Source organism: Lynx canadensis, chromosome A2 (assembly GCF_007474595.2).
Source record: "Lynx canadensis isolate LIC74 chromosome A2, mLynCan4.pri.v2, whole genome shotgun sequence".
NCBI lineage: Eukaryota > Metazoa > Chordata > Mammalia > Carnivora > Felidae > Lynx > Lynx canadensis.
Genome location: NC_044304.2, coordinates 54,003,311 through 54,030,559, shown reverse-complemented (window position 1 = coordinate 54,030,559; position 27,249 = coordinate 54,003,311). Strand labels below are relative to the sequence as shown.

Genomic DNA, 27,249 nt, shown 5'->3' with positions numbered 1-27,249 from the left:
ATGGGATGGTAGGTCATCCACCAAAGTCCCTTTGTGAGGGGCATACACGCAAACTACATGGTGGAGTTCAAGGAGGTGACATAATCATTAACCAGCCCTCTCCTTCGTCAGGTCCTGCCTAGGCCACTACTGGAGCACAATGTGGCTTTCAGAATAACCAAAAGCCTTTAGGGCTCAGACTGAGCCACCCTCAGGAGCCACTCCCTCACCTGTTCTTTGCCAGATATGGCAATGTGCACCTGTACACACATACACACACACACACACACACACACACACACACACACACACACACGAGTGTGAAGCCTAATTTCCCTGACTGAGGGAGAAGAAAGCCATCCCCTGGAGGTCTGATGCTCTAAGATTCTCAAGACTGAATCCATCCTCTCTCTGGGTGGCCCCACCCCACTCTCACTCCTCTTCTGTTTTCTACCTTGGAAAATGGCATTACTGACCATCAGGCCCAGAATTCAGAATCGGTCTTCAACTCCCTTGCCAGACCAGCCTCAAGTCCACATCCAGCTGGGTCCTGTCAGCTGTGGCTCCTCCACATCTCTTTCATTCCTGCAGCCACCTTACTTCTCTCTGGTAACTAACTGCACTGGCCATTTGTCTGGCCTGCCTCCCTCACATTTTCCCTCCATTCTACACCCACTGCCTGAGTGAGCTTCCAGCAGCACAGCCATGACCAGGGTTCTTACTCCTACTGACAAATCTCAATGCCTCAGCTTAGCGCCTGAGGCCCTCCCGAGGTGGCCAGCCCAGATCCCCCTGCCTGCAGCCAGTTGTCTATCACCCTCTTGCCCCCACTTGTGTATTCCAATCTCAGCTGACTTCTGGTTTGTGATGTTCTTTTGGCCTCATACCCTTCCCCTTCCTACCACCTCTACCTCTTAAAATTTATCAAGGCCCTTCATGCAAAGACCACCTCCTAGGAGAAGATGGCCACAGTTCTTCCCCTGAGAATTCATGTCTCCTTCCCTGATGTGCTTAGATCTGTTCTTGTTATTTTTTAGTTCCTACCATTACACATGTTAGGAGCACTGAAATCAGCCAGGTCAGTTTGAAGCCCAGCTCTACTGTTTGCCAGCTGTTTTGTCTCATGTGATCACTTGGTCCTTGAGCCTTGGTTTCCTCATGGAAACACCACAGCTTTGGGTACGGGAGAGAATCAAATGCCTGCAAGATACTGCAGTGCCTGACTCCTAGGGAGGCTCAGCCAATGGCAGCTCTAATGCCTGGGTATCTCCCCCTACTTTTCCCCCACCCCCGACCCTTTCCCCAGGGACTCACTAAACTTCTCAAAGGCAGTGCCTGCCTTGTTCAATCTCTGTGTCTCCCCCAAACCCAGTCACTATAACATTTGGATTGTATATTTAGAGAAACACTATTTTTTCCCTTGTCAGTCAAAACCAAGAGCTGACATGACATGACATGCTGCCAAATGCTTCTTGGGGCAGGGACTGAAAACCCACGTGTCAACCCAGCCATGGTCGCCGCTGATCTCTATGGCCTTGACATGCTCTCCCGCTGAGATGTACATCTCCACCGCAGCTTTAGGCTCGTTGATATTTCTAGCCCAGTCAGCCTGTTTGGTGATTAGCATCTTTGTTTCTTTGGGGTCTCCAGATTCAAGGAAATCCTGAGGAAGCACAACAAACAAAAACACTCCGGATTAGAACTTCCTGCTGCCAGCATTACGTCAGGCTGCCGAAAGCTGGAGCAAGGAAGGGCTCTGTTTGGCTGAAGTAGGCAATCAGGATGCAGGCGTGAGCCCATCCCTGCATGGCTGACTAGGAGGGGGGCGGGGGCAGTCCCAGGTGTCAGGGAGGAGTGCTCACAGGCTGCTCCACAGGTGCTCCTTGGGGGTACCGGAACAGTGTCAAGGACTGTAGCCCTCCATGTTTCCTGCCCCTCCCACTAACAGACATTTGTCTTTCAGTTAAACAAGACTTTCCAGACTCTCTCGAGTACTATACACAAACTCTGCAGTGCTGGGGTTTTGTGATCAGGTAGCTCTGTCTCTTTCTCATATAGAGTTGGCTATTTGTGTGACTATTCCTATATGTGACTCCACAACCTGGTTGCCTAATTTCAAATATTCAGATCTAGGATCTTTATTCAGGTAATAGGGATGATACCATGTGCCTCAGAGTGACGCTAAGGACGTAGTCCCATAAACTTAAATGGACAAAATGATGTACAGAGTTCTAGGGGAGCCCGCCCTCTCCTCAACTACCATACCACACTGGAAGTACTGTTTTCATCTGTTTTCTGATTCTGTTCACACTCTGTTGCCTGAACTTAGGGTATCATCCCATTGGCTTTTTCCTCAGTTACGTGGCTAGGGCAGAGAACACTCTGTTCTGGATATCAGGTCTGTAGGGAGAGGGACAGCAGGAGGCCATGGTAGGATGGGGTCGGGGAAGAGGCCTAGAGAGAACCCAGGAAGGAAGAGATGTCCTTCCACCACAACAGGAGGTCTCTGAAGCTCTATGCCCAGCTTCCCTGGGTTGGCCCTGGAATGCATGAGAAACGGCCTCAGAAAGTCACCTCTTTTCAGGATATAGTTACCCCAAATATATGCGTGGGAGTTTGCCATAGTTGAGAAGCTTTGGTGCTGACATTTTTAAAGGTGGGGCTTTTCAAAAAGGGAAATTAAAAGCGCTTAGAAGCAGATCTGCATTACTAGTAAGAAGCGGTTTGTCTTAGGAATAATGTACCCTGCAGAGAGTGCGCTGTGTCAACCTCATAAAGTATAAAAAAAGCACTCCTTTTCCCATGATTAGCACTCATTTGTCAGGAAAGTACAGTCAATGTATGCTAAAAACCCACTGGAACAATTAGCTCTCCTTTTTTTCCATTTGCTTTCAGGGTAATTGTGTAGCCCCTAAAATAATACATTAGATTGGCCTAAGACAACCAACTGTTGTAAGGGGAGGAAAGGGCATCATTTACTCTGATGCTGGAAATCCAATAAAATACAGGCCCATCTTGCTGGCATCTGGTCTCTCTGGAGTTCACACAGAGAAAGAAACTTGGAAACAATCACTGACTATCTGAAGATGCCTAGTTTGGGCCGTTACACACACAGCCCTTACAATGCATACCCTTTATGCCAGTGCAAAGTCAGAAACTCTGCTAACCTGGTTGGTTAGATGAAGTTAGCAACTGGAGAAAACAGGCATCCTAAGAGAACAGAAATATCCTTCAAAGTGAGTGCTCAGTGGACTCAGGGCGACTACAGTGAGAAGGGTCAGAGGCCACGAGCAAGCCATAAATTTGGATCATCAACAAGGAGACCAGCCAGGCACACAGCTCACATGCTTGAAGCAGCCACCTCTAGCCCAACAGCCCAGCTCCAGGAGCTCTGACATAACTGAAGCTGAATCGAAATGGTTCCTGGGCCTTGAGGCCCAGCAAACTCAGTTTTCAAAGGTTCTTTGGTTCCATGAAGCTAATTTACATGTTATCTGGGGCCATGGCAAAGACTGTGTCCTGGAGTGGACAGAAAGAGACTGTGCTGAGTGATGAATGAGACTAAACAGTGTTCTCATGCTTGGTGATTTTGATAAGGACATACTATATAAGAGTTAAGAGCATTATAATTCCCTTTATCACCATATAAACATGTCACTTATCCGGAAAGCATACAATTTATTTGTACGTGGGAATGTAATTTAAAAATTTTCCAAAAACCAGATTGAATCTTGGGAAGCAATTTTCAAGTAAACAAAAACATGCCATGTTAATAAGCACTGTATTCCGCCCCCCCCCCCCCCCAACATAATGTGTACATACACATTTCCTCAAAGTCAGACTACTGGGGGGTGGGGATTGAAACAGAACCAACTTACTTGGAATTGCGATCAAACACTAAAACCAAAACAACCCCCAGAATATTTACCTTCATAGAGAGGCAGACCAGATGGAGTGTGTAAGTGGGCTGCATTTCTGGATGGGAGACTGTGGTGCCAAAGCCCAGCCGAGGTGTGAGGAGGGGCCTCAGCGCAGGGCGAGGAGTGGGGCTGGCCGGGGAGAGGCCTAAAGAACAGCCAGTCTGTGCTCATGCTAGGCTCCTCATATGTTCCCAGCCTTTCTATAGTTTGGTCTTTACAAAGGGCTTCCTCATACACTATTTTGTGCAATTCTGAGAACTGAGCTGAGTTGTAGCTATGTTAACCTCTGAGAAGAAAATGAAGGCTCAACGAAGTGAAGAGGCTTTCCCCAGGTCACCCAGAGGAAGGACTAGGACTTTCTCCAGCTCTGCAGATGCCAAGGCGAGCACCAGGGCTGCTGACTAGGAGGTTTCAGAGGTTCCAGGAGAGGCTGCTGGCTCTGAAGAACAACCACACCCCATTGTTCCTAATGCCTAAATTCCACTCCTAGGCATTTAATCCTTTAGTTAAGGTTTTGTCCTCAGGTTATGTTGTTATCCCTAGAAAATGATGCACTGATTTAGCTGTTCTCAGTACGAATGCGGTGTTCAATCATATGTACATGGTGGGAGTATAAGGAAAGGGTAAAAGAGTGGAAGAGGGCAAAGTGGGGGAACCTCAAGCGCTCCGATCTGACGGATGGAGTAAAGGGAGCACCAAGGTGAAGAGACAGGCTGGGACCCAGGTGCTCATTCAGATATTGATGACCAGAAACCCCTGAGCCACATCCTAGTGACTGAGATGCAACCTTCAGCCCCAGGATCTCACAGGTGGAAGATAAAAGAGCATAGCCATCTTTGGGAACAGCAAAGGAGGAAAAAAATGGGGAGGATTTTCCATCTTGAACTTGTGAGCTAGATAATTACCATTAATAGCCACTAATTGGTTGTAGCTGATGACTCACTTAATAACATTCTGAAGTGTCTTTTGACAGTACCAGGAAAGGCAGGTTAACAAAAGCATCTCTGCGGAAGGAAGAGCCTCATTGCTCGATGCACCCAAGGCTCTTTTCACCTTGCATTAGGCTGAACTACAAATGTCTTGATGGCCTGGCCTCCCCAGTGGGACTCATTCTCACACAAACCATCAGGAGCCTGCTCTGGGAAGACCCCTGTCATGTACCCAGACCGACTGGAGACTAACCAAAACAGAGGATCTACAAACGCAAGAGGAAATCTCCACCATCACCCTTACAGATACATCCTTGGGGTGACAGGAGGCACACTGTACTGGAGGGCAGGGACTCTGTCATGGTGTCTCCAAGGCCTAGTGCGAAGCCTGGTAGCAATCTGAGAGCAGACACTTAGGAAACCTTGGCTGAAGTGAACCATATCGTCCTGTATGAAAATGGTAGAACCAGCTCATGTCTGAGGATGTGGGTTCTCGGTGGCTTCTACAACAGTTTAAGAGAATTTGTGGGAGAAAGACCTGAAACCCTGAACCCTGAACACTTAATGAAGGGACATGTTGGTTCAGACTCACAGTCCAGCCAGCTCTGGGACTGACAAAGGTTTGAACTGTCATACTCTTGTCCCTTTGATGTCAGCCTGAAAGGTCAGTTTTAGGTTAGCCTGAACCAGTGGTCATTGATGGTTCCTTTGCCAATTTGCCCAAACCCTTTCTAATAAGGCAGTTGCTATTTTCCATCTATAACATATCTTAGGGTAAACAACTTGGGCACCACGGTGGCAGAACACTGGTGGGTTCCACATGGCAGCTTGGGCCCAGGATGTGGCTGGATTACCTTGGCGTACTCAAACATGCGAAGGTCGGTATACATTTCGAGTGCGAGGTTCTCGCGCCCACTCCTCTTGTACAGTTTGGCAGCTTCGTGGAACTTCCCTTGGTAGGAAAACACATCTGCCAGAAACAGGTCATTGTTGGTCTCTCCCCGCTTCTTCCTCTCCTGGAAAAATTAGAAGCACAGGAAATAGCCTCTGCAGCCATGGCAGGAAGCAGCCTTTACAAAGGTTAGATGTTGCTATTTCAAGTTAAGCCCCTGGGCTTTTCTACTGGAACCTCCACTTGGCTCCTGGGCTGTTGTGTCTCTCCCCTAGGTTTCTGGTGGGAATGCTTGACAACAAAAGCAGATTTTTTTCCCCCAGATGAGTGAAGATCAAAAGTAATTCAAACTTTTGTTTGTTTAATGGAAATTCCTCAGGGCTGCTTTCTTGTATAATCTTCCAAGGAAACAACTGGGTAGTTAGGATGGTGTGTATTACCCACTCTTTGGTGGCCCCCAAGCTCTCAGGATCTCCCAAGTCCTCAGGCCTGGTTTGGCTGAGCTGTGACTCATGATGATGCAGACAAGGAGAAAGCTTAGGGTCTCTTCACAAGAAGGAGACAACAAAATGGGATAATGAGTCTTAATATGTCCCTGTCTCTAAAGAGAAAGCAAGTAATGCCACATGCTGAGCATCTGCTAGGTGCTGACAGGACCCACAGGTAAGTGGTACCACTGAGAGAAGCTGAGATTCAGAAGAGGAGCAGGTCAGGGTCATAGAGAACTGGCATTTGGACTCAGTCTGTCTGACTCCAGATGCTCTTTGTACCACATAATACCACCTTCAGAAACATGTGACAGTCCCCAACAACATACCTGCACAGGCACACACACAGACGAGCAGCACTGAGGATGAAGAGAATAACTGACATATTCCTTCCTCTGGTGTTAGGGAACATTCATTAGTCTACAGCTCAAGTATTTGTAAACACTCCATAGCACCCAAAGTCTCATCCCCAGCAGTTTCCTTTTGCTTGTTTTCTAGCAAGTGTATCACAGTGGGGGAAGATGAGACATTGAATCAAACTCCCAGACAAGCTGGTGAAAGTTTTAACAGCTGGAGGCAACATGCATGCTTCCCCACTGACAGAAAAAATAATTTTTAAAAACCAAAAAAAAAAAAAAAACAACAACAAAAACCCACACCCAAAATTGAAAAATAAATTTAGCTAAACTATGTGTAGTTTAGGCTAATTAATCAAATAAACTAACTACTAACTGTATGGAGTGAATCAAAATCTTGCAGTAAGATTAAAAAAAATAGGTCTTACTAGGCATGGAATTTAGGCCTAGGCCACAGAATATCACCATGATCAATAAAAAATGATTTACATCTATTCCGTATGTACGTAGCCATATGGGCAGATTCTCTTCCTCCTGTTATAAGTATAGTTACATCTCCCCTATCCCAAAGGAGCCTAGCATGGAACTCAGTTCTCTGGAATGATGCTGAATGCCTAGAAGCAAGCTACTAAGGCTTCAGAGCAGCCCAAATGGCTCAATGCTTGAAGGCAATTTACTCTTTTTCAAGAGGCAATTCTTTTTTTTTTTTTCAAGAGGCAATTCTTACAAGTTTAACCAACTGCCCAGCTCCTCATAGCACACTAGAAGAAGCAGTAAGACATGATAAATGGCAAGAGGTGGTCCTCACAGAAGTCAGTTACCTTTGCATAAAGAACATATTCCATGGTTTCATGTTAAGGCCTCTAGATCCAGACCAGTGGATTCCCAAATGCCAGCCCCTATAGTAAGCAGTACTGGGAATTTCAAGTAGATGGCTCTGAACAAACCCTTCACCATGCAGGTAAGTAAGCTCCTTAAGACAGTGCTGGGGTGGGGGTTATAGAGGCGGTGCATCAGAAGCAACTTAGATGGCAGCAGGAACTCAGGTAAAGATAGCGTAAAGGGCACCTGGGTGGCTCAGTTGGTTGAGCATCTGACTTCAGCTCAGGTCATGATCTCACAGTTTGTGGGTTTGAGCCCCGCATAGGGCTCTGTGCTGACAGTTTACTCAGAGCCTGGATCCTGCTTCAGATTCTGTGTCTCCTTCTCGCTCTCTGCCCCTCCCCCATTCGTGCACTGTCTCACTCTGGCTCTCAAAAATAAATACATGTAGAAAAAAAAAAGAAAAAAAAAGGTAGCTTGAGCTTGGGAATTAGAACTGGCTTTGAATTCCAACCAAGCTTTTGCCTCTGGACCCTTGGGGATGTGGCATAGGATTTCTGAGCCTTAGTTTCATTATTTATCAAACAGGGATAAGAACAATATCTGCTTCGTTAAGTCACCGTGAGGATTTAAAATGCAGCTGACCCTTGAGCAACAGGGGTGTTAAGGGCACTGACCCCCTCGCAGCTGAAAACTGAGGTATAATTTTTGACTCTCCAAATTTTAACTACTAATAGCAGTTAAATAGTCTCCTGTTGACTGGATGCCTTACTCACAACATAAATAGTTAATTAACACATACTTTATAGGTTGCATGTATTATATACCATATTCTTATGGCAAAGTAAGCTAGAGAAAAGAAAATGTCATTAAGAAAATCATAAGGAAAATACGTTAACAGTTAGTGTACTATATTTACTGAAAAGAAAATCCACATATAAGTGAACCCATGCAGTTCAAACCCGTGTTGTTCAAGGCTCAGCTGTAGTATACACATTGATCGTGCATGGGGCCCAGAGCAGGCACTCAACAAGTGGCAACTATCATTAGGCTTAACAGTCTGTGAGCTCCCACAGGCCTCTCTTCCACTCAGCTCTTTGCCCACTGGGCTCAACACAAGGCTTGGCCCACGACAGGTGTTTATTATGCTGAACTGAATCACAAGGACAAGACATTTGCTGATTTCCTCACTACTTCCATATGGGAATTCAAATGTATCTCACATTCCCCTAGCCTCACAATAAATCTGTTCAGGAGAAAAAATATGTACGCCTCTTTACAGACAGTCACAGGAATTAAGAGCATTGTCTACTGCTACCCAGCAAATGGAACCCATAGAACAAGCCTTTTTTGCCCACCCCACTACACATGGCTCCCTCCCTAGGTCCCATTGCTGTGGATGGGGCGTAGCTCATGTGCGTTTGGAAAATGACTCCTGTACTGGCACATTGTTGAGCCCTACAGGATGGTAACCACCTAACAACCACTACAAGGATGAAAACCAGTTACTAAGAACCTATTTAATCCTCCTAGCAACCCTGGGAAAACAGCCCATTTCACAGATAGAAAACAAAGCTCAGAGAGATTAGGAACCCACCTGCCTTACCCCACTACCAAGTGACAAGTGGCATTCCTTGCTCCCATGTGCTGTCTCCCTGCCCCCACAGCATTCTGTTCCCCCAGGCCAAAGCTGCGGCCCAAATGCCCAGACACCAGTAGGCTCTATTTGTGTGCCCTTAACGCTCTCGCCTGCTAGAATAGCTCCCTATAAGCCATTGACTGCGAGTCTGTGCTTTCTTGAGAAGGAAGAACATTTTGTCATTTACCTCAATGCTGTTGATGAGCTCTAAATATCGGAGGTCTTGTACTCTGGTGAAGGCCTACAGGGGAAGAGATAAAAGAATGAAATCAACTGCCCTCTGGGCTTCAAAAGTGGGTGATTGGCTGGGGGTGGGAAGTCAAGCGTTAGAAAGTGAGCCAGTAAGGAGGGAAAAGAAGCAAGCATTGATTAATCGCCATGTGTTCAGGAGGGTTATACCACCCAGTGAGGCACGGCTTTATCCCTGGGATTAGTCCACACAAAGAACAGCAAAGAAGTCTCGGTTGCATCAATCACTTTGGGATTAGTTAAAACAAAACTATGATACTGCAGTCTGTGATGGTGCCTGCTTGGAGAAATCTCTATGCAAAAGAAAAGAACAGGGCGGTCTGATACTCTGAGGCAGTGGCATTGGAGTGGAGTGGGGAAGGTGTACTGACTGAAGAGACACTGCTATGCATCTAGATGACTGGGACGGAAAGTGGGAGACAGCTAAGCTTACCAACTGTGCATAAACACAGGGCACCCAAAGCCCACAGTACTGGCACAGAGGAGGGGGGGGGGTGGGAGGAGAAAGTTAAGAAGGAATAAAAATGGTTTCTAGACGGGAGGGGGACGTTAGGGAATAAATCACTCCAAGTTCCTGGAAGGCAAACTCTTATGTAAATCCTAAAAGTGTAGCTCTTGCCTTCCACTCACAGTAAACCCAGAGACTTTAACCCATAGGTTGCTAGAAGTTTCTAGGCAGCCTTCCTCAGGAAGATTGGTGTTAGGTAATTTTTTTTTTCTGCCTTCTGATTCTGCAAGGGGTTTAGAGAGGAACCTGACCCATCATGTCAGGCTGATCTTCAGGTGGCTTTGCTGTCAACATTTCTACCCAGGTGTGCTGCTTTACACTGTCCCATTTGAAATGGATTGAGATACACCTAGATAAGACAGCAGGTCCAGGAGTCCTTTGAATATGAAATGCGGAAGAAACACCCTGACCACTTGCAACCTCTACTTTGCTGCATGACGCCCTCCATCCTAAAAAGACTTGGGGAAATGATCAAGTCATCTGGCCTCTGGTTGCCTCGCAGATGACCACAGTGTGACTTCATCTTTTCATCCTGCAGGGCTACGCATCCTATCAGGGACTGAGGATCCAGAGGTGAATGTGATCTGTACCCCTCCCCATTTCACTGGTCCATACTCTAAAAGGAGAGGCAAGCAGATTAAACAGATTATCAAATCTCTGTGAGCTAGGAGCTATACAAGCATGAACTAGACACTCTAGAGAAAACAGATTCACTGTCTGAGCATGGGCAGTGGCAGGAGGCAGGATTAAGAAGAGTATCACAGAGTAGGAACCTGGCAAATGGGTGTTCCTGAAGAGGAGTTCTTTGAAAGGGTAAAGTAGGCATCACATGAGCAAAGGAGCACCAAGAGTTCTTGTGTTCCTCACTGGAGATCTTATAAGCTCTCTTCTGGATCAGGGCTTCCTTAAAACCATAGGAAAGGGGAAAACCTGGAATGTCCACAAAGGGGCAGAGAGGAAAGAGGGAGCATTCCAGGTCTCAGTCCTAGCTCTGAGACTTTCCAGCTGGGGGCCCCTGAACTTCTTTCTTGCCTCTAGACTCCCAAGTCTGCCTTATGGAAAGGGGCAAACTAGCGATGTCTTCTCCAAGGTCTTTCTAGCTCTGCTCTGCTAGGATTCTAGGATTTGCCATCTTGAGAAATCTGCTTCAGAGTTCCTTCGACCCTGACACATACTATAGAGTCAGGGGTGCCCTGGTCTGAGTGGTCAGAGTCACAAGGCCCGTGAATAACCTCAGAAGAGGGAAGGAAGCATGGGAACCGGGAAGCATCTGCAGTTCTGCTCAAGGCAGCAGTCCCGGTGCTAAACAGCTCTCCTCTGCCATCTAGTGAGGACACTACTTTATCTCCCGCACCACCCTCCACCTCCTGTTTGCTTGAGTCAGTTGGCAAAGCAGAAAAAGAAAGGCTGGGGATTCGGGATTTGGATAAAATGGCCAAGCTCAAGTCTATGGTCAAAATCTTGTGGCTTTAATAATTTCAATTTCCAGGAAGTGTTTGGGGAATACAAGCTTGGGGTTAGTGTTAAACAAATGATGGTTCATTCCAGCTTTGTTTTGATCCATTTAAACATTTGCGGAGCACCTAACCCCATGCTAGGCAGTGTTGGCTGAACTAAAATGAGGTAGGTGTTTAGTTCTTGGGTATGAGGAGATGACAATCTATAAGGAAGACTTTAAATTTCATTCCAGGCTAGGGGGACTTGGATGGCTCATTCAGTTAAGTGTCCGACTTCAGCCATAATTAAGGTCACGATCTCCTGGTTCATGAGTTCAGGCTCATGTGCTAACAGCTGAGAGCCTAGAGCCTGGAGCCTGCTTCAGGCTCTATTCTGTCTCCCTTTTTCTCTGCCCCTCCCCCGCTTACGCTCTGTCTCTCTCTCTCAAAAATAAACAAACATTTAAAAAAATTTAAATTTCATTCCAGGCTGAAAACAAAACATAGTCTAGGAATACTTTGTTATTCTTCATCCCTCCTGGTATTTTGGCAGGGATGTTTTTTGAGGGGGGGAGGGGGAGGTGGGGATGGGGGACAGGAGAAGGAAGCTCCCTCCATAAGAATGTTTCCTCCTGCCTCTGAATTCTTAAAGCCCTCCTCTATTACCAGTTTTCTGACACTCAGTAGATCTAAAAACATAACATAATTAAATAACAGCAGTTTTACTTATTTTAATAACAGCTAGCATTTTTATAACCATTGCTAGTTCTAGAAGCCCTTTTACAATGTGGTAGGTAAGCCTAAGGACCCTGTGTCAGGAGGGCAGGGCAGCTAGTGCATTCACCATCCCCACTGCAGACATGGGAGGATGGACACAGGGCCATCCAGTCTATATATAGCAGAGCTGGTATCTGGCCTCAGATCCTCTCTCCTTTCATGCCTAGAAGTCTGGACCCAACACAGGGCAAGCATCACATATTCCTGTAATTCCTTCCCTGAATGCTCAGTAATATGGACAAAGGAGTATTTGATTGATTGGCTATGGGAAGATAAAGAGGGAAGGGAGGAGTAGAGGAAAGGGAGTTGAAGGCCATTCCTTCTCCCCACATCAGGTTCCAGATGAAAACCCAATTCAGACAGAGCTGGGCTTTTTCTGATGTGTAGAAAGGGGTCAAATGTTGTCAGCCAGTTTCTGTAGCTTTAATATACTGGCCAGTAAATGACACCATGAATCAAGGCCATGAAGGTATGTGGGGAGTAACACTGCTGTCAGAATCAGAGAGCTTGACCATCTCTTCACCATACCTAGTAGAGTACCATGAAAAATAGCATTGTGTAATTAATGGCTAATACCAATAAGTATTACACCAATAACAAAACACCAATAATAAAAACTACCTTTGGGGCTCAGTCGGTTGAGCATCCAACTCTTAATTTCAGCTCAGATCATCATCCCAGGGTCATGGGATCAAGCCCTGCATTGGGCTCCATGCTGGGTGTGGGGCCTGCTTAAGATATTCTCATTCTCTCTCTCCCTCTCCCTCTCTCTCTCTCTCTCTCTCTCCCCCTCTGCCCCTCCCCCACTCATCTGTGCTCTCTCTAAAATTAAAAAAAAAATTTTTTTAAAGCTACCCTTTAGTATGTCCCTATTATTGTGCCAGGCTTTCAGCTAGGTGCTTTACATAAATGATAGCTAATAAGAGTGACAGCTAGAATCTATCCGATATTTCTCCTATATCTGGCCTTACAGACATTATCACATTAGACCCTTTGAACTTTGTGAGGATGAAGCCAATCACCACCCTATTTTTAGAAATAAACAACCTTAGGGGCGCCTGGGTGGTGCAGTCGGTTAAGCGTCCGACTTCAGCCAGGTCACGATCTCGCGGTCCGTGGGTTCGAGCCCCGCGTCGGGCTCTGGGCTGATGGCTCGGAGCCTGGAGCCTGTTTCCGATTCTGTGTCTCCCTCTCTCTCTCTGCCCCTCCCCCGTTCATGCTCTGTCTCTCTCTGTCCCAAAAATAAAATAAAAAACGTTGAAAAAAAAATTAAAAAAAAAAAAAAGAAATAAACAACCTTAGAAACAAGTTACTTGCCCAGACCCAGTTAGGAGATAGCTGAGCTGAGATCTGAACACAGGTCAGCCTATCTCCAGAGCTCTCTACTGTATGCATCTGCCTCTCCATATGTTACCTGGACTCACTTTTGCCTCAAGGGACCCTCCAAGGGTCAGATTCTAGCTCATGCTGACTAGATGCTTACCTTCTTTGCTGTTTCAAACTCTAATCCTTCTAAAGCTTCCATGGCCAGCTCACGCCAATCAGTGTCTGTCACACCCAAGCAAGCAATCTGGTAGGCTTCTTTGAACATTTTCCTATCCAGGTACTGGTACATTGGAGCAGACTGCAGGATTTCATCAAAAAGAAAGAAGACTGAGAGCAATGGAAAGAATCAGATTCATACAAAGCCTGACTCCAGATGTGTGCACTGACTTAATTACAAATGCCTATAGAGGAATACTATAAGGAGTAATCAGTACCCTTCTCACCCCAAATGCCTTCCATTTGTCACTCCTTTTCATAGCCAAATAATTGTGTTCAGCAGCACAAACTTCTTGCTTATCCTTCCCTCCACCACTAGCTTTCCCCACCTCCAGGTCTGTTTTACCACAAGGTATCACCCTCATCTAGAATGCCCTTGTTCCTCTTTACCCACTGGAAAGTACCTATTTGGCTTTGAGGGTCCTGTTAAAATGTCACCTCTTCTGGAAAGTCTTTGCTGACCCCTCAAGGAAAGGAGTCTGAGCTTTCTCTGCCCTTTATCCAGAAGTCAGTTGTGTTATAATGAGAAGCCCCTCTCCTCCACAAGTCTGGGGACAACCCCTGAAGGCACTGGTGGGCTTCTACTCACCTCCCCCAGCAGGCCTTCAGTCTCTGTTTGGTGGAGGAAGGAACGTTACTGTGAGGAAGGGGTCTGAGGTGGTCTCTTACAAAGAGGGCCAAGAAACCAGCTTACCCAAGAAAGGTAAGTGATTTGTTCCAGGTTACCTGGGAAGGTTGGGAACCTTCCTGCCATCCCTCCTCCCAGACGGGGCTGCCTCACTGTGATACCTGTGAATGGTTCCTAATAATTTCTCTTCTTAGGTTTACACATTGCTTTTGCATCTGTCCCAACAGGTCTGTGTTGCAGGTTATTATCACTCTCTGATTACAGTCTGAGGACACATAAGTGGCACAAGGAAAACACAAGGAAGAGCACTTTCCTGGCTCTTGGATGTGGGGTACATGAATATGTGTGCACACAAGAACAAGTCTGAGCTGGATTTGGCGTCCTGTATAAGAAGGCCCTGCCCTTGTTTTAAGCCAGTGTGCTGAAGGGAACTGAATCTCTCTAGGGCAGTAGAGATCAATCAGACAGTACCTCATGCTAATGGTTCTCAAATGTGGAGCTGGAAGTGCTGTTTTCTCCATTTGGGGCCTTTATCTTTGAACTTTCCTGTCTCATTTTTTAGCTTCAGAGTTAAAGCTTTTTTTTTTTTTTCTTTTTTTTTTCTTTTTAAGCCATTCTGCCCTCTGACAGCAAGATGTGGCTGTTTAGGAGTGCTCATCTTTTCTATCATACCATTCTGTCTACCTTTCCTTCCTTTAGAGGGGTAAAGGGGTACGGACAGGGGAGCAGCTGAGCCAGAAGCCAGGCCTGACTCAGTCACATCCTAGCTGGGTGCTTTTTTGGGTAAACTGATTAACTTCTGTTTAGATGCCCTGTCCAGCTCACAGACTACTATGGGCAAACAGGACATGATCAGTACATCCACTGTATTTTCTCAGCACCAGCTCCTCGCCACCTCCCCAACTCTCCAGACTTGTTCCTACCTCTACCTTTCTCTCTGAAACACCCTTGCTGCTCCTCTCTATGTCCCCAGACCTTTCAGGGCTCAGATCAAGTGTCACCACCTCTTGGAAGCTTTCTACACTCCCTGTGCACAATGAGCTTTCCTTTCTAAACTCCTTAGTGAGCACCCTGTTCCAATTTAGTTCTGTTTCATAGCATTTGTACTTTAAGATCGCTAATAACAATAACAATAGGAACTAGGCCAGACAAAACCCATAAAACAGGTATATTAACCCCACTGCATAGAAAGTGAGGCTCCAAAGAGTGAAAGGAGTTGCTCAAGATCCCAGCTGGTTCGGGCAGCAAAGTCAGAACTCAAAGCCAGTGTTCTTTCGCCTAAACTGCACAGCTTCTCACCATGTTGAATACCCCATGAGGAAGCAACAGGCACATGAGAATCGAGGAGACGATGAATGATTAACATTCGGGCTTGCTTGGGAAGTACAATCTGAGAGTGGGAATTTTAAAAATATCCTAACTGAACAAATGCCCTCTGAGTTCTACTTTATCTCACTATTGCATTCCAAGCATGAAGTCACCACTCACCCCAAGAAGCCTGACAAGGGCTTGTCGCCCTACTTGGCAGCACTGACAAACCAGTTCTTGCACAAGATGATGTAAATTTCGAAAGGAAACCAGAAATCCCCAGAGTGGTCTGATGCTTTCTCCCTCCTTTCTAGGCCAAAACCACAGGATGGCTGGAGGCAGAGGCAACAGATAAATAGCCTTTGTCTTGAGGCTGCCTTTCCTAACCCTTGGCAGTTCTGACCTGCTGCATCAGCAGGATGGCCTTGGTGAAGCCATGGGGGGCTGGGGGGGGGGGGTGAGGGAGGGATGACTCTGACTTCTGAATCTTAAGGGCTTGGCAGAGGAAGCCCCAGGCCCCCCTTTTGGCTCTTCTTGGTCAGCCAAAGTCAGGGAGCAGCAAACTGCATTTATCTTTGAGGTTGGGATGGCAGTCTTGGGAGAAAAACTTTCAGTCAACATAGTGTGTTTGGCATGATTGAGAAAGACTAGGTTTCTGGTGGATGCGGTGCATGGATCTGGGATGGGGGGCAGATGAGGACTATTAGGAAACAGTCCAGTAGAGGCTATTCTTGCCCCTCCTCCTGACGCCACTTCCACCCACCTCTCTCCTTCCTTTCATTCTCTTTCCTTTTCCTCAAATCTGAATTTCATTAACGTTTACCAAATAACTGCTCTGTGTCAGGCACTAATAATTTCTGCATAATGAGTAGCAAGGGTATCAACAACTTAGAGGAAGAAGTGGACTCCAGCCCCACCCTTTGTAAGAAGCCAGGCCAGGCTTTTGGTGACTATAAAGGTGGGGAGATCTTGGCCAGGCTGAGGACATAGGATCTCACTGTCCTGCCAGCCCTTTGACCATCCTCTGAAGCCCCTCAATAAAATGGTATCATGCCCTCCACCCTCACCCAAAAAAAAAAAAAGAAGTTGAGCCGGGGACAGTGAGTAGGGCACGTGTGTGTGGAGGGCAAACACAGACTGATGCAGTCTCTCTGAAGGGCAATCTAGAAATGTGTCTAAAAATCTTTCAAATGTATGTGGCGTTTTACCTAGCAATTTGACTTCAAGGAATTCATACTGAAGAGCTAAGCTGGGACAGGTACAAAGACTTAGCAAGAAAGAAGCTGTAAGCAGTGTAAATGTCCAACAAAAGGTAGTGGTTGTGTAAGATGTGGAAGGAACATCCATGTGATAGGACAAAAAGCAGTCATTAAAAACAATGTGGGGGTGGGGACAGCAGGGAGGCAGGAATGGTTATAACAAAAGGGCAGCCCATGGGGCACCTGGGTGGCTCAGTCAGTTAAGCATCCGAGTTCGGCTCAGGTCATGATCTCACAGTTTGTGACTTGGAGCCCTGCACCAGACTCTGTGCTGACAGCTTGCAACCTATAGCCTGCTTCAGATTCTGTGTCTCCCTCTCTCTCTGCCCCTCCCCCACTCGTGTTCTGTCTCTCTCTCCTTCAAAAATAAATAAACATTAAAAAAAAAAAAAAGAAAGAAAAGGCAGTCCAACATTAGAGATCTCATGGGTTGGTGGTGGGAGACACATGAACGTATCCAGGTAATACATGTATACTATAGTTTTGCAGACTGCTACCAGTGGGGAAACTGGGCAAGTTGTACAAGGGATCTCTGTATGGTTTCTTATAACCATAAGTAAATCTACAGTCATCTTAGTATTTTAAAAATACTAGGAAAGTATATTTATTGATGTGGAGCCATGTTTCCAGTAGACTGCTGAGAGAAAAAGCCACACTGCTAGCTGACAGGCAATAATTCATATAGTGATGGGCCGGCAATATGTAAATGTTAGGTTAAATTGGAAGATAGTGATAAAGGAAGATGACTAAAAATCTCTCTCTTTTATAGTCCACATTCAGTAAAGGAAGAACAGCAAATCTGAGGTTTAATAAATTAGATTTATAATATTTACAGTAGATTCCACTATTGTTTACAATGTTCATATAAAATTATATACTCATAATTGTATGCTCTGCATATATTACATATACATATAGAAAAAGCCTGGGTGGATATGTTCTAAGACGTTTAAGAGTGATTCTCTTGAGGACGGGATTCTGAGAGCTAAGTCTTTCCTTCATGCTTGCCTTTATTTTACGGCATTTCTACAATGGGCATGATTCACTCACAGAGCAGACAGGCAGCCTGGACAGCTGGGATTAGGCCAGACCAGACTTGGGTTGTCAATCTCTGCCCTCCTGTGTTTCTGTCCTCCTGTTTGTGGCTCCAGGTCCCCATTTCTGTTCTGGCCTCCTCCTAGTTTGAGAAACTTGTGCATAGTCCCATGCTCTCTTCTTGGCTCACACACCTCAGCGCCCCGCCCCTCCATCCGACCCACATTCTCTTTCCCTCACACACACTACCATGCTCACACATCTGCGCATATACCCAGCTAGACTCCCAGCTTTGCTGGCTTGCTCCACTCTGCCCCATGCACGGCCCTCAGTGAAACAGACTCTGTCTGCAGACAGACAACCCTGAATACCCCTCCCTGTCCCAACCAGGAAAGGGAGACCAGAAAGAATTGGAGGCTCAATAGGGTGGAGCTGTTTGTCCAAAGACACACAGGTTGTATAAGGTAGAGACAGAGTTTCAGGTTCTCGTCCAGAGTACCTTCCATGACATCATAACTGCAACTCCTCTCTCTTCCCTCTCTCCTCACCATCCATCCCCCACCCGATACACAAATGCATAGCCTGGCTTCCTGGGTCTTGTCTGCCCTGCCACAGCTGAGAGCTGACAAGCACCCTGGTTACCTGCGGCACCTCCACGGCCGACATGGAGAAGACATGGAGGCAGAAGATCTTGGAGCCATGGTAACCAACCACAAAGCCCTGTAGCTTCTGCTGGTGCACAGGGAAGGTGCTGGCTTTGATGTTAAGGTAGCCTCCTCCCGAGAAGCAGAGCATGTCCTCACACTGGGTGTTCCAGGCCACACTGTTGGCATTTGGCTCCTGAGGAACAGGAATAGTAAGGATCCTTTGACAACCACCCTGACCTTTGCCACCATTCCTGCATTCAGCTAGGCACTTTTTAAAGCCTGAATCAAACTAAATTGCTAAGAGTGGGATGGGGGAAAAGGGAGGAAAAGGGAAGCAGAAGAAAAGGATAGAAGCATAGAAGCAAAATCCTCTATGCCTCTATGCACTTGTTTATGTTGGATTTTTTTTAATAAACAAGCATTACTTTTGAAAAAAAGTATTATTATCCCAAATATTAATCATTACCTACTGAGAGAATGAGCAAAGTGGCTTTACTTCTGTTACAGAATGAGTACACACAGCTATACACAGAAGATTTAAAGGGATACGTTCCAGGGCTCCTGGGTGGCTCAGTCAGTTAAGCATCGGACTCTTGATTTCAGCTCATGTCATGATTCCACGGTCATGGGATTGAGCCCTGCGTCAGGCTCCGTGCTAAGCATGGAGCCTGCTTGGGGTTCTCTCTCTCTCTCTCTCTCTCTCTCTCTCCCTCTCCCTCTCTCCCTCTCTCCCTCTCTCCCTCTCCCCAACCCATATGTGCACCCGCTTTCTCTCTCTCTAAAATAAAACAAACAAGCAAGGGTGCCTGGGTGACTCAATTGGTTGAGTGCCTGACTCTTGACTTCAGCTCAGGTCATGATCTCACAGTCATGATCCTGTGGTCATGAGATAGAGCCTTGCATTGGGCTCTACACTGAGTGTGGCACCTGCTTAAGATTCTCTCTCTCCCTCTCCCTGCCCCTTTCCAGTGTGTGTGTGCTCTCTAACTCTAAGTAAAAACAAAAATAAAACAAGCAAACAAAAATAAATAAAAGGATATGTTTCAAAGAATTAACAGTGATTGTTTTGGGGTGGGTGGAATTGTGGGTGCTTTTTCATTTTTTATGTTTTTCGTTTGCTTGAAATTCTCTTTTGATCATAAACATCTATTATTTTTTATAATAAGGAAAAAAACTGTTATTTTTACATTATAAAATAATATATCATCTCTGCATTTACAATTCTCATGCTGTAGAAATACAGTCACCCTGGGGGGCACTCCCTCTCCTACAAGTTTTCTGCTTAGCAATGGAGCCCCAGGGAGCAGATGTTCATAACTTTCTGCCTAGAATCTCTTACAATGTCTGAATCTTTTATAATGAGCATGGATTACTTTTATACTAAGCAAAAACAATAGAGCTGTTTTAATTTTCAGGGGGCAGGGGCAGTGGAGAGAAAAAAAAAGATAGTTGGGAATGCTTATATCTTCTGACAAGGTCTGAGAATTACCCTCCCTAGCTACTACAGAACCTTCAGTGGAGATGGGGAAGGACACACACCCTTCCATTCCTATATGGTTCTAGGCTCAGACACAGATTCATAACTGGAGGCCTGCTAACCTACCTACAGGAGGTAGTGTTGAGGCTGAGGAGAGGAAAAGTAACATTTAGGGCCATGTTTTGTAAGGCACTGAGCTACTTACTGTAGTCTCTTGTTTAGTACTGTAGCAATTCTGTGAGGAAGCAATTACAAGTTCAATTTCAGAGAGAATAAAAAATTCAGGTTCAATGAACTGTGCTAACTTGCTTGAGATCACACTGTAAGTGGTGAGGGTAGGACTGGAGCCCAAGTCTGTCTGAAGACAAAGTCTATGCTCTTTCTTTCCCCTTAACCACTCTGCCTCCACAGCGATATAAGTGAGTTGTTATCTACTGGAACCACCTTGGGCTAGCAGTAGCCAGGTGGCCCCTTCTAACTGACTGAGGCAGCTCCCTACACTCTAACATCCCTCTGTCCTGCTGATTCTGCTCCCAGGGACAAAGAAGAGCCCCGAGAAGGGGACCTCAATCTGCCAATTAACACTGGGAGACTTGTGGCTGAAGAAGCCAGTCAGCTTTAGGGGAAGCTTGCTTCAGGCAAATGGGCCCTGACCTCTTATAAAGCCCTATACAGGCAAAGAGTGGCACTTAGTCTGGCAGAAAGCCAGCCAGGTGGTGGGCATGAAGCCTTTGGGCTCTCTTCTCCAGTGACACACTTCCACCAGCCACAGGACCAAATGGTGTGTAAACTGCCTATGCCCCCAAACAGTTCACATTTTGCTGGCTCTTATAGCATCTTTGTGAAATAAATAGAAGGGAGGGCTTCCCCCATGTCTTCCCTTCTTTCAGATGACAAAACTTGTCCTATTTCTTTACTACGTCTTAGGTCACTCATAGATACAGGCATATCTCCAATAGGTGAGAAGCCCTTTTGCAAAAGAATCATCATCTCATTGAACAATACACTGAGACCCTATCACATGCCCCACTGATATTTATTATTATTCCTTTACTGTTCACAGAAAGAAAAGTGTTACTTGCTCATCTTATCTGTGAGGAAACCAAAGTTCAAAGAGACTTTTTCCAGCTCCTACAGCTCATGTGTGGGAGGGGGTGGGCTGTGCCCTGGGGCCACTTGGGCTCTGCACCCCTGCTCAAAGCCTATACCCCTCCATGTCACCACTCCTCCCAGAGATCTGCCTGGGAGCCAGAGCGGAGCACCTCCTGCAGGAACTAGGAAGCTAAAAAAGAAGTCAAAGGACCATGTCATGGAAACTCTGGGATTTCACCTGAAAAAGCAACTCTTTGGTATGGATGTCATACACCAGGCACATGTCATTTTCATCCACCACGGCCAGCTTCTTACGGGAGGCACTCATGTCCAAACAGCGCACAGCCGTGGCCTGCTTTAGCAAGACGATGGCAAAGAGATTGTCCACAAAGATCTTTAGGATCTGGCAAAATTTCAGAGAGGGAAAAAAAAAAAAAGTGAGTTACCATGGCAACAAGACTCTGGAACTCTGCCAGGTATTGGAATCCCATGTGTTCTACAAGAACAACTCCCACTAACTTCAACAGAGGCTCTGTGCAGAGAAAAGGACTCATCAAAAGAAGGGAGAGGGGACTTATCCTTAGGAAACCAGAAGTACAGTTCCTCAGAGGTTGCCAAAGTAATGACGAGCCCCAAGATGCAAGAAACTCTCTTAAATGTCTGCTTGATGGGGATTTGTTAATAACATTACCCAAACTTCAGAGTTGGGAGATCTGAGTCACACTAACACAGGAAGAGGCTACTTTATTTTTTTATTTTATTTTTTTAATGTTTTTATTTTTTATTTTTGAGACAGGAGAGACAGAGCATGAACGGGGAAGGGTCAGAGAGAGAGGGACACACAGAATCTGAAGCAGGCTTGAGACTCTGAGCTGTCAGCACAGAGCCTGACGCAGGGCTCGAACTCATGAATCGTGAGATCATGACCTGAGCCGAAGCCAGATGCTTAGCTGACTGAGCCACCTAGGCGCCCCAGGAAGAGGCTACTTTAAACACTGACAAGACATCTGGTGTAACTACAGCAAAATAATGATGATGATGATGATAAGGATGATGACAGCTATCAGTTATTGACTATTTTTGACAGCCTTATGCAACATGAAGCATTATCCTGATTTGTAAAACCTCAGTCTCAGAGTGGCAATGTGACCTGCCTAGGGTCATACAGCCAGTAAGCAGCTAAGCACAAACATGACCCCAGGTTGACCTGCCCCCAAAATCCATGTTCTCAGGTCTCACAATGGAAGTGACAGCTGACCGTGAGAAAGAAGCAGACTTTCCACCCTTTGGTAGTGCTACCCTGCAGCCCGCACTAATTCATACTTCATGACTTCTGTCCCCAGGAAAGGCCTGATAAGCCTCAGCCACAAGCCATCTGCTAGACAGCTTGGCTCTCAGGCTAATGCGGTTATATTTTCACTTTCAAATTTCCATGTAGCCCACTTAGAACTTTTCTTATTTTGAGCAAAGAACACACACACAAATCTGTTTAACTTTGTATAACCTAGATTTTCCACGTCTATATGAGCAAAGGGCCCAGTTTTCTTACAATATCTAGTAATAATTGCCTGAAGACCAGTACCCTCTAAGACACAAGCTGAAACTCACTGCCTTAATCCATTCATTGCCCTAATAGGGATCTGACCTAAGAATGAGCTATGCCTCCCTCCTTAGCAAGCTACTGAAACTGCACCTCTAACAAATCTCCCACCTTCTGGATGCCCTTAAACCCACTAATCCACTCTATAGGCAGCCCAGAGGCCACAGTGCCAACCCTGCCAGGATGCGCATGCTAGAAGTCTTTGGCCTGAAGCTGTTCTCAAAACATGAAAATGTGGGTTGCCCTCCAATGTGCCTATGGCAAATGTGGGGTGGGGGACACCCTTTTTCCTGCCCCAAGAAACCATTCAGGGTTGTAATGAGACTGGTCCCTGTGTCGGCACACAGATTGTCAGCCTGATGGGAGACACATGAGAACACTCACCTGTCCATTCTTCAGGCCTACTAACAGACCTTCCCTTCCTGGAGGGCCACCAATCACCTTGATATAGCGAATAAGAGACTCCATCTGCCACTCCCGCTCTTTTACTCCACTGAAGGACAGGCACTGTAGCCGTTTCTCCTAGAAAGCAAACCCAGTTCTGCATGGATATTTGACAGAGTAAGTGTTCCCAGCCCTCCCCAGGTGTTCCTGCATGTGAGGGATGAAAAATACCTCAGGGTCTATTCGATCTAGTCCCCATGACTGGCATTGTTCGTTAATCCTTCACACAGCCTTCACCACAGAGCCCAGCTCAGCCTCACATCTTCTGTGCAGACCTCTAGGCAGCCACAGCCAAAGGCAGCATCCAAAAGCATATCTTTTTGCCACATCTATCCTATAACTTGTTGCACCTCAAAACTGCTTTTAGTTCTAGACATAAGAGAGATTTTAATTGTATTTTACATACAGTGGTTTTTAAGTTTATTTATTTTGAGAGAGACACAGTGTGAGTTGAGGAGGGGCAGAGAGAGAGGGAGAGAGGCAAAGAGAGAGAGAGAGGGAGAGGGAGAGGGGGAGGGAGGGAGAGAGAGAGAGAGAGAAAGAGAAAGAGAGAGAGAGAGAGAGAGAATCCCAAGCAGGTTCCATGCTGTCAGCACAGAGCCTGATGCAGGGCTCGAACCCACAAAGCTGTGAGATCATGACCTGAGCCAAAACCAAGAGTCAGACACTTAACTGACTGAGCCACCCAGGTGCCCATACATACAGTGATTGCTAAAGGATTTCTTAAAACTTTATCACTTCCAACAGGCCTACTTTTATGAATCCAAATCTACCTCTACTTCCAAGAAAGATGCTGGGCTGGCCTTATCTCAGTCTTTCCAAACTTCTCTTGGCATTGACTTAGACATTTTCTAGGAAGCTCTAAGTTGAAAAATTTTTTTCTGTGAAAAAAATCTCTCAAAAAGTAAAACTTCCTTTACTATTTTTGACTTGATATCATAAATATTTTTGTTTAACAGATAGTAAAATATACATGTAATATATATATTACATATATTTACCAAAAAAATGATCATTTCTATCAGTATATGCTTTAAGTCATTAAAATATGTATGATCCTAGTATAACAAAGTGCTTTGCAATACAAAAAGGTATTTTCCTACTTATGGTCCATGACTTTCCGGTAGAGTCCAACTCCTCTAGATGTCAATAAAATGAAAGCAATGAACAGCTACTGAGTTTGAGGGAAAGGGACTTTCTTGGTGTCCAACTTTAAAACAATGAGTTGGGTACCCTATCCTTGGAGGAAACATGAAGAAGATTCAGCCCGATTCCTCCAACCTGGTGCCCACCTGGCAGAGGATGATGTGATCGGCACACACCACCAGGAGGTTGCATTCAAACTTCTTGACAATCCTCTCCTTCACCCGGTAATGCATGTCTGACGAGTCGTCTGAATATAACTCATAGATGAGGATTTTCTCTGGCAGTTGGATAGCTAATCGATTTTTGTAGATGGCAATTTTCTTGACAAGTTCTTTGCATTTAATCCGAACTGTCAAAGAAAAAAAAAATGCTAGCTCTAGCATGACGTTAAGTAAGGTAGAAGGCAGAGAAATTAAAAGCTATCATTTAATGGCAATTAAAGGAGACACTTTCATCAAAAAAAAATCTTTACAGACTGTCTAATATGTACAATCAGCTCTACTAAATATGGGAATCCAAAATTGTATACAATCTTCGTGGTCCAAAGCTTACACCTGAGTACAGAAAGTAAAATTCTTAGCATTACCATCACTTACTGAATATAAGTTTAAAACTCCTCTGCACAGCATTAACAGCCCCTGATGATCAGAAGTCCATCTGAATAAATACCCACATCTCTGGCCACTCCCCACCCACCACCCTCAATAACAGGGAAATGCATGTAGTTTCTGTGTACACTAGGCTCTCACACTCTAACTGCAGACCAGGTGGAGAAAGTGTCCCCAATAAGGGAAACTGGGGAACTGCCCAAGTAGCTATACCCTCACCAGCACAGCTGGAATCTTCAAACAGAGGTGCTCCCAGATGGGAACCAAAGGATGCCACTGAATCTGTAAGACAACCCTCAGTGTGCATACCCACACACAGGCACCAGGCAGTGTGCTGTGGCCAAACATCTGTATATGAATACACCTGAAATAAGTGGATCCTTAGCCCATTTAATCAGCATGGCTACTGGGTGGACAGCGGAGGAGGCTGAGGTTCAGACTGACTGTGCTAGGCCTGGAACCCAGATCTCCTAAGCGTGTGATGACCCATTATCCCTGCTTACCTCTGGGGTAAGGACCCACCAGGAGGCAAGTGGAGATGAAGGTGAGAGAGAAGCATTCCAGTATATCCACACCAGAGAGGATACACATCCACAAAGACTGATGCAGCTCAGCCACCTTGGCTCTGATGTGTCATACATTATCCTTCCCTTAGTCAAGAAGTCCACGTCCCCCTTGGAATTGGCAGCAGCAAAATTATGTGAGTCTGTGCCTTTTTTTTTTTTTTTTTGAGAGAGAGGGTTTATTGCTTTCTTTAGATTCTCAAAGACATGTACATCCTCCCCTTACCCTCAGAAAAAACGAAAAGAAGAACCAGTAGTCCAATGTGTTTCCAAAAGACTGAGGAGGAACATTTCCTATCATTTTACTTGCTCTGTCAGCAGTCCTCTCAACCTATCCCTCTTCCCAAAGTCTGCCTTTTACCTTTCTGCTCAGTGATCAGGTGCTGCACGATGACATCAGTCATGCTATCCCTGTAGGCATACCGGTCCTTGTAGAGACCGTGGACAGTACTGAAAATAAGCTGGTAGAAGGAAATGGTGCCATCTTGGCAGCCTACCACCTGTAGGGAAAGAGAGTTGTCAATTCCCAGCTCTCTCTGGAGAAAGAGTCTGCCCTCCCATTTGTCAGGAGCAAATGTCAAGGATCTGACTGGCTAAACATGGCTGATGTCTGTGCCCAGTCAGGCAACAGCCCAACAGAATGGACTTCTTCTTACCACGTAGTTGGAGTCAGGTTTCACTTTACACGTCCACACCCAGGAGTTCTGCTCCCCAACAGTCCCAAGCCGTACTCCGTCCTTGGTGAAAAGGGATACTTGTTTGTCTGACCCTCCCAGCAAAATGTACTCCCCTTTAGTAAAGTAGCTGAGGCAGCAGGGGTCAAAGTTCAGTGACCGATCCTTCCCAATCTGAGGAAAGAGAACACACACCAAGGGAAAAACCATTCCTAAATCCATACTATTCACAATACAATTAAGGGCTTTTCCTAATGACTTTAATGGGGGGAGTCAAGAAGACAAGGGCAAGCTGGCCAGAGTTAACTCCTGTGTGATTCCATCATGAACACAGGCCAGCCTCCCCTGGAGCACCCTACTTCTCCCCTCCACACAGCTGAATCCTCCACTGCTTGAGTTGGCAGTTATCTCCCAGAGTCCCACTAGCTGCTCCAGGTGTGTGTCTCAGCTCCTCAGCCAATCTGGACCCTCCTCCCACTGGGACTTTCTCCCACAGGCCTCCTCCACACACAGCCTTTGCAAGGATTTCAATGGTTCCCCTCAGGTTGGTCCTTCCCCTTCCCCTTCCCCTTCCCAAGTATTTCATAAAGCTAAATTCATTTGGTTTAAAAAACTGTCCTCTATTCTGAAACTACACCCATCATACTTCTCTTTATAACAACCTTACTGAGGTTGTTATATACCATATACCATACAATTCACCCACTTCAAGTGTATAATTGGGATGCCTGGGTGGCTCAGTTGGTTGAGCATTCGACTCTTGATTTTGGCTCAGGCTCCCTGTGTCAGTGCGAAGCCTGCTTGGGATTCTCTCTCTCCCTCTCTCTGCCCCTCCCCTGCTTGCTCACCTGTATGTGTGTGTGTGCACGCATATGGTGTGCACATGTGTGTGCATTCTCTCAAAGTAAATATACATTAAAAAAAAGTGTGCAGTTAATTATGCAAACATCATCACTAATTCAGAACATTTCTATCACCCCAAAAAGAAACCACATACCTGGTAGCTGTCGATCTCAATTCTCTTTTCTTTCCCTCCTCTGTCAACCACTAATCTACTTTCTGTGTCTATAGTTCTGCCTACTTTGCAGATTTCACAAATCTCCAAATGGGAGATGGGATCTCACAATTTATGAATTGGATCACACAATTTGTGGCCTTTTGTGACCAACTCATCCATATTGTAGTGTGTATCAGTACTTCATTCTTTTTCATTGCTGAATAATATTCCATT

General features: G+C 45.8%; 1 protein-coding gene across 5 annotated transcripts in view; it reads right to left on the bottom strand.

Annotated features, from left to right (window-relative positions):
- The window catches only part of IFT122 (intraflagellar transport 122), a 73,516-nt gene that overhangs the window by 17,499 nt on the left and 28,768 nt on the right, over positions 1 to 27,249 (bottom strand). For 4 of the 5 annotated variants that reach the window (XM_030307455.1, XM_030307453.1, XM_030307451.1 and 1 more), the window contains 10 exons: positions 26,001 to 26,192; positions 25,706 to 25,844; positions 24,320 to 24,522; positions 22,968 to 23,105; positions 21,222 to 21,386; positions 18,410 to 18,607; positions 13,479 to 13,619; positions 9,213 to 9,266; positions 5,683 to 5,844; positions 1,476 to 1,642 (listed from right to left, as the gene is read on the bottom strand). In XM_030307455.1, coding sequence (XP_030163315.1) covers positions 1,476 to 1,642; positions 5,683 to 5,844; positions 9,213 to 9,266; positions 13,479 to 13,619; positions 18,410 to 18,607; positions 21,222 to 21,386; positions 22,968 to 23,105; positions 24,320 to 24,522; positions 25,706 to 25,844; positions 26,001 to 26,192 — 1,559 coding nt within the window. The remainder of the gene's footprint in view (positions 1 to 1,475; positions 1,643 to 5,682; positions 5,845 to 9,212; positions 9,267 to 13,478; positions 13,620 to 18,409; positions 18,608 to 21,221; positions 21,387 to 22,967; positions 23,106 to 24,319; positions 24,523 to 25,705; positions 25,845 to 26,000; positions 26,193 to 27,249) is intronic. The other variant, XM_030307454.1, reaches the window with a different exon arrangement.